Genomic DNA, 18,839 nt, shown 5'->3' on the forward strand with positions numbered 1-18,839 from the left:
GATCTGGTTTGCAGGGGCCAATCTAACTGCAGAGGGTGGAGTCCCTCACCCTGTTGAACTGGGACCAGGACACGGACATGCCGTTGTAGTCCTCGAGGTGGCTGCTACTGCTGTTGAACAGCTTCTGCGCCAGGAACACGAGGTTCTCCTTGGTCAGGCCCCGGTTGCTCTGCACTTCGGCCTTGAATTTCATGTTGAGCGCCTCGCACAGCTGCGGCCACAGGACTTTGTCAGGCACTGCAAACGGCACCCTGCCCTGGTGGGGAGAGAAGCCAGAACCTTAGGAGAAAACAGTTGCATGATTTATTCCCTCAACCTACGAAAGAAAAACCCTGATGGCTGGATGGAGTTACAGACACTTGTCTGGCTGAGCCTGAGGATAAACTCAGACTTCCATGGGGTATGCATTTCTGTGAAATTCGGAAGGTTCCATTTTACCACCTTCACACACAACTTATCGACGGTAACCTCGGGCTACCTGTGGTGTCCTGCAAATGAGCTGCTGGATGTACAGTGCAATCCTACTTTCTTTTTTTTTTAAATCATTCTCTCCTCACTCCTTTATTTATTTATTTAGAATTTTATTTATTTATTTATACAGCAGGTTCTTATTAGTTATCTATTTTATACATATTAGTGTATATATGTCAATCCCAATCTCCCAATTCATCCCACCCCCCCCACCACCACTTACCCCCTCGTGGTGTCCATACGTTTGTCTCTACATCTGTGTCTCTATTTCTGCCCAATCCTGCTTTCTAACAGCCACGAAAACAAAATATGACCAAGGTCTGGCTTTGACACTCAAAGGGAGTCAAAATCTACAAGACTGGTTCTCTAGGTACAGAGAGAGAATGTGTGCATGTGTCCGTAAGTGTGTGCACAAGTGTCAGTGTGTGCACAAGTGTCAGTGTGTGCACAAGTGTCATCCTTGCCCTTGACCCCTTCTGCCAAGAACTCTAGCTCAAAGTGAAATAACTTAATATATATACATATATTCATATATATATATATGAATCACTTTGCTGTACACCAGAAACTAACATAGCATTGTAAATTGACTATACTTCAATAAAAAAATTAAAAGTAAATACAAAAACAGCATAAGATGTACACTAGTCATTAATGTAACTAAAAATGTTAAAAATGCTTACTTATTTAGACAAGATACTTTAGGAATGACATATCACAGGAGATGCCAGAGTTACATGAGCAGTGAGATCTGTGGATGCACAGGGAGGGAAGTGAGAGCAGGCATGGCAATCCTATCCAGGAGGCTTGTATTTTTTTAATTTTAATTTTTTCCTTGTCTTTTGATTCTCACTCATTCATTCTTTCCTATATATATTTCTATACATGTATTCATTTATTTGTTTGTTTGTTTAAATGTCTACTCAGTCAGTGAATCAGCTGTCTTCCTGTTCTAATTGATTGTTCATCCCAAATCCTCTTTCGGATCAAGGCTTCAAGCTCCTTAGGCAGATATTTTTTAAAAGGAGCCTGAAACGCAGGGTTTGTAGCACAAGCATCGTGGAACTTCTGCTAAGAATCTCACCCCTACAGCAAAAATATCGTTCTCTAAAGAGGCCTGTTGAAAACGCCAAGTTGTACTCTTCACATTAGAGCCACGTTAGAGAAGGACACACTTTTATGTCCCAAATAACAAGTTTAACCTTTTATCATGCTTTTGTGGACTAATCTCTACTGGAAATATGCCAACACATGGAACTCTGCCTACGGAAATGTTTTGAAAATGATCAAGCAGCGCATGAGTGGTAACCAGATAGCATCTGGGTGCATAAATCTACAGAATCATGTTTATTTCTTTACACAAAGCCTCTCATCCTCATGAGACTTGGGATGAATCACAGAATCTAAAATTTGGAAAGGACATTAAATCTCACCCTCAGTCATGGGAGGGAAGATGAAAGGAAGCAACTTCTAAGCTAAGTGACTTCCTGAGAGGTACAACCTCTAGAAGAAACCTGGGAGTCCCAAATTCCATTCATGGTTTCACCCACAATTCAAAATACTATTTACAGAGTACTGACTATGTGACAAGCATTCTGTGTATCACCTAAATGAATCTTCCAAACGACACTCTGGAGCGTTACTCTCCCTGTGTTGCAGACACTTATGGGAAATTTAGACTCAGAGAGGTCAAGTAAATTTCCTGTTGTCACAGAGTGAGGCAATGCTGGAGCTTGAATTGAAACCCTGGCCTTGCTTCAAGCCCCTGCTCATTCTACTTTCCACATACTCTCCATTCTGCCTCCCACTAAGGAAAAGAGCATTTTCCTTCTATGCCTTTTGATGGGGATAAAGAGGCTTGAAAGAGATTCATGACACCAGCATCAAAATCCTGAGACCCACAGGCCCAAAGAATACACTCACAGGCTCTGCAAAAGCGTTGTCCCAGAGAACAGTGGCCGTCGCATTGTTGTCCTGGCTGCCGTGAACAATCACCACCACCGGGAGGGACAGGGTCTGAAAAAGACACAGGAGCAGGGCTGAGCTCCTGCAGCCACACGCTCTGCCCTCCTCCCCTTTTTTTCTATCACGACATGTTTTTTGTTTTTTGGTTTTTTTGCGGTACGCGGGCCTCTCACTGTTGTGTCCTCTCCCGTTGCGGAGCACAGGCTCCGGACGCGCAGGCTCAGCGGCCATGGCTCACGGGCCCAGCCACTCCACGGCATGTGGGATCCTCCCGGACCGGGGCACAAACCCGTGTCCCCTGCATCGGCAGGCGGACTCTCAACCACTGCGCCACCAGGGAAGCCCATATCACAACACGTTTATTCTCTCTACAAGTTTCAGTAAATGTCACCCTTGAATACAGAATAGGAAGGGCTCCAGGAATAATAAGACTTTGCACTTTGGCACAGTCTTAGAAATTTTAGATATTTTTAAAAGAGATATTTCTGTGTGACATTTTGGTATTTAGGTATTTCTTAGATATGTCTGAAGGATGGAGTAAGTTTCTCAAAGCTAGAGACTAAGAGAGAAAAGAGAAGAAAAATGGAGACATTTCTGGGGAAAGAGAGCAAGTAACAAATGTCTAAAATTACTACAACTGTACTCAAATCCATCCTGAGTGATGTTTCTCTTGGTTCGCTTCTACCTATATCTCCAGCTACTTCATTTTGTTATTATTTGTTCTTGTCTTAAGAGAATCTAAGAGATAAGAGTCCTAAGGATGAGGTCTCCTCACTTCTGTTCATCAGTAATCACAAGAAGATACACCTGAAACTAACACAACACTGTAAATCAACTATACTCCAATATAAAATAAAAATTAAATTAAAAAAATTATCACAAGAAGATACTCTGTGATCAAAACAATTCTTTTGGGATATAAAGTACACACACACACACACACACACACACACACACACACACACACACCTTGACTTGAAAAACCAGCTCATTTCCACCAACACTGAACTGTGATTCAAACAGGATTGTAAATTTTTCTTCTGTCACCGACTCCGCTCCACGACGGTCAGACCTCTTAATTCGTTTCAGGGACTGAAAAGGAGAAAAATAGAGGATAAAGCCCTCAAACAGCTACAGAAAATTCATTCATCCTCTTTTCCCATCCTCACCATGTTCCTGAAGTGAGCGCTGAGGGTGCCCGTGGCCTGGTGATACTCCATCACACAGCAGTTGTTCAAGATCTCCCCGCTATAATCACTGCAAATCAGACAGACTCAACTTTAAACCCATACAGGGTCTCAGCACACACAAGGCAGAAAACATATTGTGGGGGGGTAGGAGGAAACAAAGAAGGTTGTCAAAAAACTTAAGTCATTTAAGAGGAGATCGGGGTTAGGCTGTATAATCTATCCAAGAAATAAATGTACATAAAACACATAAGAAGTTTCCTTTAGACATATCCCTACTAAATCATAGTTTCGTCACAGAAGAACCCCCTTACTGCTTCTCTGAGAGCTGGAAGGGGACAGAGAGCTAATGGGGCTCCTACAAAGGAATGGCCAGGCCTAGAAACTTCCTAGAAGGGGGGATCCCATTCCTCCTATTTCGAGGGCAACGTACTTGCGGGTGTTCTCGTTCTTGAGCAGCGACTTGGCCTGCTGCTCACTGATGATGGTGGCCTTCACCTGGGGGGGGTTCATGTGCACGTTCAGCTTCCCGCCCACCAGCAGGCGCACGGTGGCTGCGAACTTGGTCTGGGTCTTCAGGACCTGAGGGGGCTGCTTCTCGATGATGAACGTGCTGCGGGGACACAAGTGACCAGGGGACGCCTCAGGGGACAGCGCTTCGGTCCCTCCCTCCGCGTGGCGAGGCCGCCTTGCGCGGGGCACAGCAGGCGAAGGAAGGGCTTGTGGCACAGCCCCCGGTCCCGGGGGGGCCACTGCGAGTCGGGGGAGCTGGCAGGAGGGGAGGCAGTGAGGTGAACTCAACAGCTGAAACGGGCTGCAGGGAACAAGCCCATACAGTGTCCACGAGAGAAACTGGGCAAGGTCGACAGCAAGAGGCCACGGCAACAGGCGACAGGGGGGGATGGGATGAGGGTGTGAGGCAGAGACGGAAGGGTTTAAGCCGGAGCGCAGCGCCCTGTCTGTGAAGACCCTGCTGCCCGCGACCCAGGCCAACCGGATGGGGCCTGGGCGTGGCCAAGAGGCAGCAATCACCTGGTCACCAGGGCTGAGATGATGTCTGTGATGGTGGCGTTGACCTCAGCCAGCATCTCCTCGACGGGGCCGGGGATGGGCAGCTGCTGGCAGAGGTGCTCAGCTCTGCGGATCTGCTGCCGGTTCTGCCAGATGATCTCCGCCAACTTCTCACACCTGCACGGGAGCCCCGAGGCCAAAGGGAAGGACAAAGGCTTCACCACCTTCCTCCAGGCCAGAAGCCAGAAGGCGCCCAGGCTGGGGGGAAGGCCCAGACCCAGCTCCAGCCCCAGGAAGGCTCGGCGCCTTAGTTGCCTGGCCTGTCCACTGAGCAGAGCACGGCTGGCCTGGCTTCCAGAAACACAAAGAAACACACAGGAGGAGCGACCCTGACTTGGGTCCAACCAGCCTGAGCGTCACTCTGCACACCTGGTCCCACCCCACTCCCTCACCCAGGGACGCCCCTCCCGGGGGAGGTGGCACAGGACGGGGGCACCAAAGTCTGCATCAGGAACTAGACCACTGGTGAAATAAGACCTGGGCCCCGACAGAGGGAGCCGGCTGCGCACGTAAACGCAGGAGCAGGACAGCAGCCGGTGGCGCCCCGCTGAGCCCCTGCCGCCCCCGCCCGGCCCCCCACACCCATTACCAGGATTGTAGCACGTCCAGGCTGCCCTCGGGGGGCCCTCCGTTCCCCGCCAGCTGCTGCCGCCGCTTCCACTGGATCAGCTCGTCATCCAGAATGATGGTCTGCTGCTTCCGCAGCAGCTGCAGGGTCTTCTGGTGCTTCTCGGCCAGCTCCTGCGGGGCGGGCGGCGGGGGAGCGGCCCTTCTGGGCTCTCAGAACAGCCCCGCATGGCCTCCCCTCACCCCTTGCCGACCCGCTCTGCCCTGCGTGCCCACACAGGGGGGAAGGCTCTGGCCTCCTGCTCTGCTGCGTCCCGCTCTCCTCCTGGTTCTCTCCCTCCCTCAGGTCCCCAGGACGGCTCGGCTAGGGGTGTCACCTCCACGCCCGGGAGCGGGGGGACGCAGAGCCCACTCACCACGCGGTACTGCTGCAGCGTCTGGGCCTCGCGCTGCAGCCAGGCCTCCAGGGACACCTGCTTCTGCTGGAGGGCCGTCTCCCGGCTCAGACGCTCCTGGGGGTTCAGCTGGGCCAGCTGGGCAAACTGAGCTGGAGGAGGGGACAGGACACCCACGACCATGACCTCCCCGGGTCCAGCAGGGAGTCCGGCAGAACTGCACTCACCTGTTCTGGAGGCAAAACCCTGGAGGGGACACAGCTGACAAGTGGCCAGTCAGGGTTCCACAGCCATGGCGCCCAAAGATGAGTGGGCTCCGTCCCCTGGCCCCCCGACTCTCAGCTCCCCTTGGGGAGTGGGGAGACGGAAGCTTGGGGTGCAGCTGAGGAGGAGCCAGCCCATGGCCTCCCTGCCCACCCAGCCCTCCTCTCCCCACGCGGGGTCCGGCTTAGAGCCACCCTGCCTGCTCTGAAGTGTGTCCTCGCCGTGTAAAAGGTGGGTGAACTCGGGCAAATCACCTCACTCTCCTATGCCTCAGCTTCCCCAGGTGTAAAATGGGAGAATCACGGCACCTGCCTCAGTGGCTGCTGTGATGTTACATAAGCAATGATACAGAAAATACTCAGGAAGCTGCCTGGCCAGGTGAGAGTCAGTCCTCATGGCCAATGGGTTACAGGACAGGATTAAAGGCTGACGGAGCAGCTCTCAGCCCCAACCTCACAGGACGAAGCCTCATCAGGAAGGCCCTGCTCCGCGGGGCTGAGCACAGCAGCCTCTCCTCGGGGAAGGGGGCGGTTTCTCCAGGTGCCGAAGGGGCCTAACATGTTTGTCCAGGTTGGGTCACTGTGAGCTCAGCAGACCAGCCGGAAGAGGGAGAGACACAGAGTGTCCAGGGCCACTGGGGACACGAAAGCAGCAAGATTCTCTCAAGAGAGGGAGGCAGCTCCTCTCCACACCAGCTGTCAGGCGTCTCATCGACGGCGGGAATAAGGTAACGAGGCCTCACCGACGAGGCCTTTTCAAAAAAATCTCTCATATGATACTTAAGACCTAGGCAAGTATTGATAGAAAGGAATACCTGTGTATCAAGAAGCCAGCTTAAGAAAGTAAACATTTCCACAGTTAAGCACCTGTACACCCTCCCCTGCCGGCATCCCCATCCCTCCCTCCACAGGCAATCACCATCCGAGATGCTGCCATTCCTACCCCCACCAATAGGCTTTTGGAACGTCCCACGGTCCTTACTGGGGCTGAGTCAAGAAGATGAGAGCGTCAGTCAGCAGGTCTTGGTCAAGTTCCTGGCAGGCCTCTGAGGGCCGTGTCACACTGACCGAGGCCCTGCCCTATGGACGCACAAAAGCAACTAAGGACACACTAAAGCAACCCTAGACAGCCAGGAAAGCCCAGAACTAGAAGAGAACTTAGAAATATGGCTGTAACATGACTGCGGGGGACTGAGCAGGTACGGAACAGAGCAGAATCATCTGGAGAGCCACCTCGGAACCCGGCCACCCACAGGGAGGTGGTGGGGATCCCAACACCAGGCCCAGCCTCCTTATGCAAGTGACCCACTTAGGTCTCTCCTGGCAAATTGGAGAAGCTTCTGGGAAGGACGCCAGGAGACTTGAGGCAACTGTCGGCTCCACTGGAGGGAGCTGAGACTTCCCTTGCACAGGCAGATCAGTCGTGTGAGTTTCTGATGGGTGCACTTGATAAATGAGACTGAACTGACATTGCACGATGGGGACAAACCCAAACCAGAGTCGAAACCCAACCTCACAAATAGGAAACAGAAAACCCCAGAATAGGATCATCAGTACTGTCAACAAGTCAACGGCCTTGGGTAGAAATAATAGCCTGAAATGACCTGCTCCCTAATCTAGCAGGAGGGCCTTCCTTTCTTTCGGGTCAGTCTGGGATGGATTCAGATCTGAAGAAGAGCTGCTAGAATTATCCCCCCAACATTTACTCAACACCTGCAATGATTCAGGCTGTGCTAATCTCAGAGTACAGAGATAAAAGACATAGTTCCTTCTCAACAAATTTATATTCTCCTGGGGAGGACAGAGTTAATAAATAGTATTAATACAGTTCTAAAACGGAGCCCACAGGCACGGTAGTACAGGAGCACCTGGTACGTGTATGCATGTGTATTTTCATGGCGGGTTGGTTGAGCTAAAGCTTCTCTGAGATTTTGAACTGGGCATGCAACCAGGGAGAGGAAACTACAGGTACACCTCATTTTACTGTGCTGCAATATATTCATGTCACAGGTACTGCATTTTTTTTAAAATAAATTGAAGGCTTTTAGCAACCCTGTGTCGAGCAAGTTTATCGGTTGCTTGTTTCTTGTCTCTGTGTCACATTTTGGTAATCCTCGCAATATTTCAAACTTTTTCATTATTGCTATATTTGTGATGGTGATCTTTGATATTACTACGACAGCTTGCTGAAGGCTCAGATGGTTAGCATTTTTTAGCAATAACATATTTTTATATTAAGGTATGCACATTTTTTTAGACATAATGGTGTTGCACACTCAAAAGACTACAGTATAGATAAACATAACTTTTATATGCACTGGGAAACCAAAAAATTCATGTGACTTGTTTTACTGCAATATTCACTTTATTTTAGTGGTATGGAATCAAACCCTTGGCATCTCCAAAGCATGCCTGTATTGAAGTCACCCTGCCAAATTCTATAAGGTCAATAGGGGGCGCTCGTGGGGCTCCAGACTGAATTCTGACTCTGTACCCAAGTGCCAACAGGATTCACCCCAGGCAGGGGAGCGCGTGTCTATAAGGGCTAACGGAGATGCACTAGCTGCTCTGCCGCAGGACGGCCTCTCCGAATAACCACACAGAACAACATTAAAAGGCTGTAAAACACAGCCCCCGTGGCCCTAATACCCTCCCTGCTTAGAAAATTTAACATTTCCATAAAGCATCACTTACAAAATGTCTGCCACATCAAGTACTGTCTGATACTGTTTCCTTAGTCCCTGTGCTCCTTCCCACAAGAGGAAACGTCTTCCCTCACAGCCCAGGAGCTCCTTGGATATGGGTAGTCAGAGTGAGACCCCAAGCTCTCCAAGGGCCAGCGCCTGTCTTCTTCCCTTCCAAAGCCTCAGCCTCCTGCACTGCCTTCAATGCAAATGATTCTCTGCTACTCCAGAGAGAGGTAAACGCTTCTAAATGGAGAACTGGTTCTCTTCCAACCCGACCAGCTTCTTTCTAGTCCTCATTCCCGTCCCCCAGACACACGCTGCCCTCCTACACCAGCCTCACCCTGGATCCTCAGGCTCTCTTGATATTGGATGATGAAGTACTCTTGAGTCTGCTGCAGCTTCTTCAGCTCATTCTCTGTGTCTTGCGTGACCAGTCGCAGCTCCTCAAATGTCTGATTGATCTGAAGGTGTTTCTGGGACATGGCATCAGCGAGACTTCCAGCCGGAGAATTACCCTGGAGACAGATCAGGGAGAAAGTGTGGGCAGTGATGAGCTGGGCAGGAGGATGGGAGAAAGCCTCAGGCCGTAGTCCCAAGGAAAGGGCGATGCTCGCATTATAACTGGGCTGAGATGCCAAAAGCTAAACTTTCAGTCAGAGAATTGCAAGTGTTATTTGTGAGAGTTGGGGTGGAGTGGGAAAAGAGGAGCACCAGGAGACCTGGCCGACTACGGCATCTTCACAAAGTACTGCAGAAAGCTTCTGACCTCCACCAGAGTAACGCACACAGGGTCCGTCGGGGTTCTCTCTGGAGAGACTAGAACTCAACATGTCCCAGGAGTTACCTGGGTTTTCCTACTACTGATGACGACCCCTCATTTCACAGTCACTCACTGACCCAATGCCACCTGTGCTAGGTGCTGGGGACACAGTGGGGGACAAGGCTGTGGGAACACACATCATCTGTGTCCTCACTCGAGACCTTCTTGTGACTGAGGGAAGAGGGTGAACCACTCACAGGCGGTGTCCTGGAGACCCCAGATGAAGTGACGGGGAGGCATCCACAAGGGCTTTGTGGATCCAGCCACTGAACTGCCCTGGTTGGATCTATTTCTTCAACACCTGGTTGCGGGGTTGCGGGGTGAGCAGAGGCTGTTCTTAAGTAATCCCACCTGAATATAAGCATGCCTCTCCTCAAATATAATTCAGTTGGGGTAAAATTATTTTGCACTTGTTCACACTGCTTTGTGGTTGCGATCTCATCAAGGTTACAGAGACCAGTCTTCTATTTCCTTTGGGCTTCTTAGGACAATGCTCTGTTTATAGTGACACCAACAGATGCACACCGAGTCAATTTGACAAAGCTGGGTCCAGAAAGAGCTGGGCAAGAAAGGACATCCCAATGCCTCTCCCCAAACCCATGGACACTCACATTGTTGGCTTCTCGGACCAGCCTCTGTTCATTGTACAGAATATGGCGGATGCAGCGGACCAGCTCCATGGGGCAGCGATCATACGTGTTCTGAAAGAATCCAAGAGCAAACATCACTTTGTTCCACTCCATGCTATGGGGCCGAACGGTACCTCAGAGCAGGGGGCCAGATCTTATGATGGAGACTCCTAGTGACACAGTGGTGTAATCGTGAGAAAAGCTGCTCCTCCAATGCCAACGGGGACAAGAAAAGCACATTGTGGGAAACCCGATTACAGGAAGAAGGTAAAATTATTCTATTTCTTGCATCTTAATTTGCTTAAAGTAAGGGCACCATGCTTGGAAACAGAATACATTTTAAAGAGGCCATATTAGAGGAGAAACTGGACACCACCTTGACTGGGCAATCAAAATTACTACCACCAATGAGGATAAGATGGACGTTGTACACCTCTGGATGTGATACCCTGAGAAAGACACAACACTACTTATTTAGAATTCTGATCAGGGGCGTGTAACCTGACTCTAATCATGAGGAAGCTTCATACAAACCCCAAATAAGGTCCATTTTATACTTAAAAAATAGAGGAGCTGAATTATTTTAAAATGTCAATGTAATGAAGGACAAAGAAAGATTGACAAATGGTTCCATATGAAAGGAGGTTAAAGAGACAGGACAACTAGATGCAGTATGTGATCTTGAACAGAATCCTGGGCTGGAGGGGGAAAAAAATGCCCTAAACGACATCAGTAAGTCAGTGGACAAAATGGAAATAAAGGTATAAGATTACCTAAAAGTGTTGTATTGATGTTACATTTGCAGAAGTTGATAACTGTACTATAACTACATAAGAGAAGATGCATATTCTTAGAAAACGCACACTGGAATACTTACGGACAAAGGGACGTGATGCATGTAACTTACTCTCAAGCGAAAGTATGTGTGAGTGTGTGTGTGCATGCGTGTACACGCAGAGGGAGAATACAGTAAAGCACATGTTAACAACAGGTGAGTCTGAGCGTAGGTAGGGGTTCTTAGTATCAATCTCATAATTGTCTATACATTTGAAATTATTTTCAAATAAAAAGTTTAAAAAAGGCAGCTACAACCACAAAGCCAAGCAATAAGAACTTTATACATGTCACATGTGACTCAACAACCTTGGGTTAAAGAAAGAGAAAATCTCTGAATGAAGGAAGCGCCCCTGCAGGGAAGAGAATGAAGTGTGGCCTGGCGCTCACATCCACCTGGAGCTGCGTGGCCGGGAGCTCATGCCCACCTGGAGCCTCGAGGCCCCAAGATCACACCCACCTGGAGCTGCGTGGCGTAGTGCCCCAGCTTGATCTTCAGTAAGAACCCATCTTCCCCTACTTGGTGCTCAGCCTTCTTCTGCAGCTCCTGCACCAGGCCCTCCAGGAGCTGGGTGGCCTTAATGTTCTCCTGTGGATTATCAAGATCTATTGAGTCCCTAGGGGAAAGAAATTACATACATATGTATACATACATGCACACAGCCTGTATAAATGCAGCCTCAACGCATCACACCTTTTCTTTGGCTAAAGTAATTTCTTTATAATGCTCACTGCAAATTTTAGGAAACAGTCCAATTCAAATTGACTAGATACCTACAGTAATCTATTCCTAATCCACTAATTACCTAAGTGGGATGTACAGTATACTTTCTTTTCTTTTTTCTTTGCAATGTACTGCTCTTTCTCCTACTGACTTGCTCTGGTGCTTAGGCTATTTGCTTGTAGGAATGAAGGGAAAAGGAAAGTGCTTTGTGTACTCTGAAGGAAATAGGGACTCTGATAATTTCCTATTTATAGTTACCCCCTCATGGGTGTAAAGGGGCACAGGGTCAAGAATGTTCTATGTGTTTTTTCCAGCCTCGACTTGTTCTATGTCTTGCTAATTTCACATAGAGTATTTCTTAAGTAAAGGCAGGTGAGTCAACATTTATCATTACTTCTAAGAAGCCCTAGAAATGGGATATTAAGACAGAAGATGCCTACAAGTATTTACACAAGTCAAACATTTACATCAATAGTTGCAGATTTGGGACATGTAGGCAACGTTAACTCCTCCAGTGAACCACAGAAATCACTCTACGGGCTTCGTATTAATTCAGAGCCACTTAACTGTTGACAGGGGTTGGGTGGTCTCCCTCCCTCCTTTTCCTCCCCCACTCTTCCCCTCATCTCTGACTCTCTTTTTTTTTTTTGCGATACACAGGCCTCTCACTGTTGTGGCCTCTCCTGTTGAGGAGCACAGGCTCCGGATAGCAGGCTCAGCAGCCATGGCTCACGGGCCCAGCCGCTCCGTGGCATGTGGGATCTTCCTGGACCGGGGCACGAACCCGTGTCCCCTGCATCGGCAGGCGGACTCTCAACCACTGCGCCACCAGGGAAGCCCTCTCTTTCTTTTTTTTAAACAACTTAGGCAACAATTGCTATTGGGCAGTACTAAATTACTTAGCTCACTGAAGAAAACAAACAGCTGTAAGGCTGAAATAACATTCATTACTGCTGGTGGGTCTGAAGCCAAACAAGAGATCTGGTGATAGCTAAGCAGCTCTGTCATCTCTACACAGCCCTGAAGTCATTAGCAACTAATTTCTAATGGGGGCACAAACAGGTATACCAAAACACTGACACAGTACTTCATCAAATAATATGCTCGAACCTGCACTTTTGAGAAGGCAGTGGAGAAAGCCAAATTTCAAATATGTGTGTGCTATGTACTAAATATGTCTGAATAAAAGCCTGGAAGGAAGGAAGGCAGCTCTGCACCTCTGTTTCGACTGGAAATAATGCTCCACTCTTAAGAAGTGACCGTCTCTGAGCACAACTCATGGAAATCAAGTACTACTGGTTCTCGTACTTCAAAACTTAACTCTCTGCCATCTATCTATCTATATATATAGATATATAGATATATAGATATTGAATACATATATATATGAACTTTTTTAGTTTAAACGTGAAGAACTGAAGATGTTTTAATTAAAATCTTTATATTCTTAAAACCAAAACCGAATAAAATTCAGGTTTTCCTTGATATCAACAGAAGTCTCTTAACATTCGTTCAGTAAGAAGACTGCATGGGAAATTTACTAAATGAAACTTTAGATCAACAGAAACTTCCTACTAATGTTTTTCTGAACTCTCCAAATCTTTAACAGAAAATGAAAATGAAATGGAAAAGCACTTAAACGAGGTACAGTTGACATGCTCATATGTAGCTCCTTTTTTTTGTCAGTTACATGAGGCTGAGTTCTGTTTTTTTTTTTTAATTGCCTAGAAAATTGCCCTCCTTTGGTGCTCTCCAGCTTTTGAACAGAAATCTGCTACTAACACACAAATGCAATTATTCAGAGGCAACATTACCGACGGGTTTACAGCTCGCCTCAAACAGTAACATAAAGGCTGGTTTCTCCAGGGCTCTGTCAATGAGGACCCCTGCTCTCCTGGCCATGACGGTGGAGGCCTCAAGTATCTGATGAATACGACAGATCAGACTGAGACTGGTAACCAACCAACACGTGCCCAGGCCCTGAGCAGAACAGCAGACAGCCTGCTGCCTGGTGTGCAATAACGGTGTTGATTAAAAAGGTCTGTTGTCAGTCTACTGCACTGTACTAATTCTGAAAGAATTTAAGAACAATTTTCCCCCTGGGTATATAAACAGTAATTTGGGAAATAAGAAAAATAAACATGGTTGTTAAATCTGTGACTAAGATGTAATTATTGTTAACATTTTGGTGTACTGTCTTTTAGTCTTTACCTATATATATATATATATATATATATATATGTATATATAAAACATATAAATTTGAAAATACCGAAGTCACCATTGTTAACCTTGTTAACAATACACTTTATTAAATTGTATGCATATTCATACCTTATCTGCCCATTAAACACTAAATTCTTTGTGGACAAGGGCTTCAGCGTTTTCTATGAACTCTACTAACTACAACACTGCTAGGCACTCACAACATATCTGCTAACTGTTTTTTATTAGCAGCAATATTTTAATGCTTTTAGCCACAATTTACTATTAAAGGAAACAAATCCTATTTTAAAAAATCCCAATAGTTATTCCATCTTGTCAAACTTTAAGATGGAATTAAATACCTTTTCATGGGTCACATAATTTTCTTTATAAATGTACAACTTATAGAGTATTCACTATGTTGTCTTTCCAATCAAACTTCAATATGGGGCTTCCCTGGTGGCACAGTAGTTAAGAATCCACTTGCCAATGCAGGGGACATGGGTTCGAGCCCTGGTCCGGGAAGATCCCACATGCTGCAGAGCAACTGATCCCGTGCGCCACAACTACTGAGCCCGAGTGCCACAACTACTGAAGCCCGTGAGCCTAGAGCCCATGCTCTGCAACAAGAGAAGCCACTGCAATGAGAAGCCCATGCACTGCAATGAAGAGTAGCCCCCGCTCCCCGCAAACAGAGGAAGCCCATGCGCAGCAACGAAGACCCAACGCAGCCAAGAATAAAGAGATAAAATAAATAAATTTATATATGTAAAAAAACTTCAATATGCTTGTGCTTCACAAAATATGATGGAAAAAACTTTGTTCACTTACCAAGCTTGGCTTTCAATCCACTGGGATAAGTAATGCCGCACCTCAATGGGGAAATGCTGACCATACAGTGCTTGCATCTGATGAAGGGCATCTCCTTGGAGCTGCTGGGCTTGTATCCACACAGCCATGGTTTACGATCTGTTAAACAATCAGTGGTTTGGGTGAGCTTTTTTTCTTCCCCTTTTAAATCCATTAGAGTAAATACTCGATTATAAAGGCCAGAGATAAATGCATTTAAGCCCTTTTTGATAGACTAAAGATCAGTATTCTTTTTTTTTTTTTTTTTTTTTTTTTGCGGTATGCGGGCCTCTCACTGTTGTGGCCTCCCCCGTCGCGGAGCACAGGCTCCGGACGCGCAGGCTCCGGACGCGCAGGCTCAGCGGCCATGGCTCACGGGCCCAGCCGCTCCGCGGCATATGGGATCCTCCCAGACCGGGGCACGAACCCGTATCCCCTGCATCGGCAGGCGGACTCTCAACCACTTGCGCCACCAGGGAGGCCCAAGATCAGTATTCTTGAACTGAATTTTAGCTTCAAAATGTTTTCAAAATTCAGTGTGGCCATGGAAAGGTATACAACTGGGTCTATGAAGCTCTGACTATAAAATGTACTGAAGTCCTATAAGCAAAAGTACAAATCCAGCATTAAGGGAAGAACTGCCTATAGCTTTGATATCACAGACATGTTCTTTCTTTTACATGTGTTCCAAACTTGAAGCAACAGTAAGCAGCATTTCAACAGTAATGATAAATAACCAGCACAGGGATTTTGTAAAAAAATCGCTTGTTTTAGATTTGGTATTTTGACTTTTAAGAAATGCAGTAAACATATTGCCATTTTAAAAAAGGCCCAGTAGGGCTTCCCTGGTGGCGCAGTGGTTGCGAGTCCGCCTGCCGATGCAGGAGACACAGGTTCGTGCCCCAGTCCAGGAAGATCCCACATGCCGCGGAGCGGCTGCGCCCGTGAGCCATGGCCGCTGAGCCTGCGCGTCCGGAGCCTGTGCTCCGCAATGGGAGAGGCCACAACAGTGAGAGGCCCGCGTACTGGGAAAAAAAAAAAAAAAAAAGGCCCAGTAAAAGAAAAGTGATAGTATCTAAAGCACGGATGGAACCCTATGTATTATCACTATTTACCTGAGCAGTAATTGTTTACACATAAAGGGCACAGATTTATTTGGAAAAATAACCCCAAGGTTCACCTTCTGATTTACTGCTTAGGAATTTACAAAGCAATGTTCTGTTAAAATTATAGCATTTAAAAATCTTTCAGACATAAAAACAACACATTCCAGCTAAGAGTTAGGAGCAAGAACCATTATATTGCAATGGTGGGTAGGTTTTTAAAACACACTGTTGATTTCAGAACAGTCTTATAAAACTACCATGATGCCTTCTCAGACTCACCTAAAATTAATTAATTAATTTATTTATTTATTTTATTTATTTTATTTTTTATTTTTGGCTGTGTTGGGTCTTCATTGCTGCGCACGGGCTTTCTCTAGTTGCAGTGAACGGGGGCTACTCTTCCTTGCGGTGCACGGGCTTCTCACTGCAGTGGCCTCTCCTGTTGCAAAGCCCGGGCTCTAGGCACGCGGGGTTCAGTAGTTGTGGCACACGGGCTCAGTAGTTGTGGCACGCAGGCTCTAGAGCGCAGGCTCAGTCGTTGTGGCGCACGGGCTTAGTTGCTCCGCGGCATGCGGGATCGTCCCGGACCAGGGCTCGAACCCATGTCCCCTGCATTGGCAGGCGGATTCTTAACCACTGCACCACCAGGGAAGCCCTCATCTAAGAATTTTTAATTCATTTGGCAGAAACTCTCTGGGATTAACCAGACTGTGACAGCAACAGGACTTTCATGTACACAAAGGGGACTAAAACGGAATCTTGCTCTAACTCTGTGGAAGTGGTATAAGGCAGGGATATCTTGAATCCCAGCCAAAACTATCTGGCTACGGATTTGCACGATTCTCCTAAGAACTGTGTTATAGTCAGGGTATGGTGAATTAGACCTTGATTTTATTGAATACCAGAGACCACGCAAGTGTGTTAGGAAACAAAAATCCCTTCTCTGTTAGTTGTAGTTGTCTGATCGCATAACACAGAGCTATTTATGGGACAAGTTAGTTAGCCAACAATGAGGTGTGTGGTGGGTGCCAGTTACCTATTTTAGATTTGTGCAATGCTGTAGAACACTTGAGCAGTGTACGATTTACGGCTTTTGAGCATTAAGGCTGGGATCACTGTAAGATTACCCAGGACATCAAATTTCATGGCTGAGGGTTTACTAGGAGAAAGACTGGGATAAAAGAGCTCTCTCCAGAAATAATCCCACATTACAATCAAATATGTGGAAGACATTTAATTGTACAATATAATTTCTAATCAAATGACTCATATCATATCCCAAGATTTTGGAAAACTGGAAGAGATACCAAAGCATGTTTTTTTGGGCAAAAGGTAAAGGGATGGATGGGATGGATGAAGGTGCTTTGGCAAGAATGATCAAGGAATGAAGAAAAGAATTCAGGGAGTATTAATCTCTTTTAGTGGTAAGGAATTGGAAAGAAGCAGGACCTCGCCATAGCTCCCGTAAAGAATATGTAAATGATACCAACAGATACAAAAATTATCTTGCATCCTGCATTCATTAACCGAATTGACCCAAGAGACAGAGGGAAGACTGTGGGAAAATGTTTATCTTCAAAGAGACTCCTCAGTCTACCCAAATACAATAGTATTCTGTTCACTCCCTATCGTCTCCGTCTGCTTTATTTTTCTTGGTATCATTTAATCACTTCCTGACATTTATCACATATTTGTTTAGTGACTTCCCACTAGGGTGAAATCACCACGAACATAATGACTTCATTTTATTTTTTGCTCTTTCTCTTGGCCTAGAACGGTGCCCCGCACATAAGCATTCAGTAAATTTTTTGTTGTTGCATAAATAAATGTATATACACAATTTAGTCAAATCCATTAGCTCTTTTCAAAGTCATCATGGAACAAGATATCAGTATGAAATACCAAGTCAAGAAAATGATAATATAATTTGGGTGAGTCAATGGTCTATCTGTCCCTTAATCACATATGGCACAATTTATAATTTTAAAATAATTAAGTAATTTTTGGCTGCATTGGGTCTTCGTTGCTACGTGTGGGCTTTCTTTTTAGTTGCAGCGAGCGGGGGCTACTCTTTGTTGCAGTACACAGGCTTCTCATTGCGGTGGCTTCTCTTGTTGCAGAGCATGGGCTTCAGTAGTTGTGGCACATGGACTCAGTAGTTGTGGCACATAGGCTCAGTAGTTGTGGCTCACGGGTTCTAGAGAGCAGGCTCAGTAGTCGTGGTGCATGGGCTTAGTTGTTCCACAGCATGTGGGGGGCTTGAAACTGTGTCCCCTGCACTGGCAGGCGGATTCTTAACCACTGCGCCACCAGGGAAGCCCACAATTTGTAATTTTCCCTTTTAGTTTTTGTTAATTTGTTTTTGTCTGTTTCCCCACTGAATAAGAACAGTAAGTGAGGGAGCACGTTTATTCACCACTGTACCTCCAGTACCTATTATGGTGGCATGCCATGTAAGTATAACTTTATACTTAAATATTGGCTGAGTGAATAAATACACACCAAATATTTGGTAAATGTTTCATATGTTCTGCTGTCTGAGCATAATTCCAGGAGTCTATTATTGTTTTAAGAAAGAAATACTATGGTGATATGCCACATAGGTAGGAGTTATTATATAAACATCACACTGTTTTGTCAAGTTTTATATTAGTTCTTAGTTTTTATAAAAGAGTAGAATGCTAACCTCTTAGAAGTTTTCAGAATATTTTTTATGGTTCTAAGTATGAACATGCCATAATAGTTACTTTCTAAAATGTCATTTGAAGGATAATAGCGGGTAAATATAAGGTGGTAACCATCTTATTTTGATAAATACAGTATAATTTCACTACAAAAAATGCTTTGATAGAGCTGGAAAGTAGATTTTGCCTACCCATGGTCAAAAATGTAAAATAAAAATACACTCAACAGTACAGAATCATTTTTATTTGACTTTTAAACTAAGAGTTATATACACATGGAATATGAGATGACCTACTGAGATTATCATGCAACGATTTAAAAGATGCAGTTTAGAAAAAAACTACTTCCCCCCACCGACTGTATCAATAAAACCTAGAATCT

At 46.1% G+C, this 18,839-nt stretch overlaps 1 protein-coding gene across 3 annotated transcripts in view; it reads right to left on the reverse strand.

Annotated features, from left to right (window-relative positions):
- Nucleotides 1–18,839, reverse strand: part of STAT5B (signal transducer and activator of transcription 5B) — a 64,134-nt gene that overhangs the window by 10,975 nt on the left and 34,320 nt on the right. For 2 of the 3 annotated variants that reach the window (XM_060080440.1, XM_060080441.1), the window contains 12 exons: nucleotides 14,650–14,787; nucleotides 11,350–11,506; nucleotides 10,038–10,127; nucleotides 8,947–9,121; nucleotides 5,678–5,808; nucleotides 5,284–5,435; nucleotides 4,656–4,811; nucleotides 4,057–4,236; nucleotides 3,606–3,693; nucleotides 3,406–3,528; nucleotides 2,395–2,487; nucleotides 50–256 (listed from right to left, as the gene is read on the reverse strand). In XM_060080440.1, the coding sequence (XP_059936423.1) occupies nucleotides 50–256; nucleotides 2,395–2,487; nucleotides 3,406–3,528; nucleotides 3,606–3,693; nucleotides 4,057–4,236; nucleotides 4,656–4,811; nucleotides 5,284–5,435; nucleotides 5,678–5,808; nucleotides 8,947–9,121; nucleotides 10,038–10,127; nucleotides 11,350–11,506; nucleotides 14,650–14,777 (1,680 nt within the window). In that variant the 5' untranslated portion in view covers nucleotides 14,778–14,787. Of the gene's footprint in view, nucleotides 1–49; nucleotides 257–2,394; nucleotides 2,488–3,405; nucleotides 3,529–3,605; nucleotides 3,694–4,056; nucleotides 4,237–4,655; nucleotides 4,812–5,283; nucleotides 5,436–5,677; nucleotides 5,809–8,946; nucleotides 9,122–10,037; nucleotides 10,128–11,349; nucleotides 11,507–14,649; nucleotides 14,788–18,839 lie in introns of those variants that run through there. The other variant, XM_060080443.1, reaches the window with a different exon arrangement.

The sequence above is a fragment of the Mesoplodon densirostris genome, chromosome 18 (assembly GCF_025265405.1).
Source record: "Mesoplodon densirostris isolate mMesDen1 chromosome 18, mMesDen1 primary haplotype, whole genome shotgun sequence".
Lineage (NCBI taxonomy): Eukaryota > Metazoa > Chordata > Mammalia > Artiodactyla > Ziphiidae > Mesoplodon > Mesoplodon densirostris.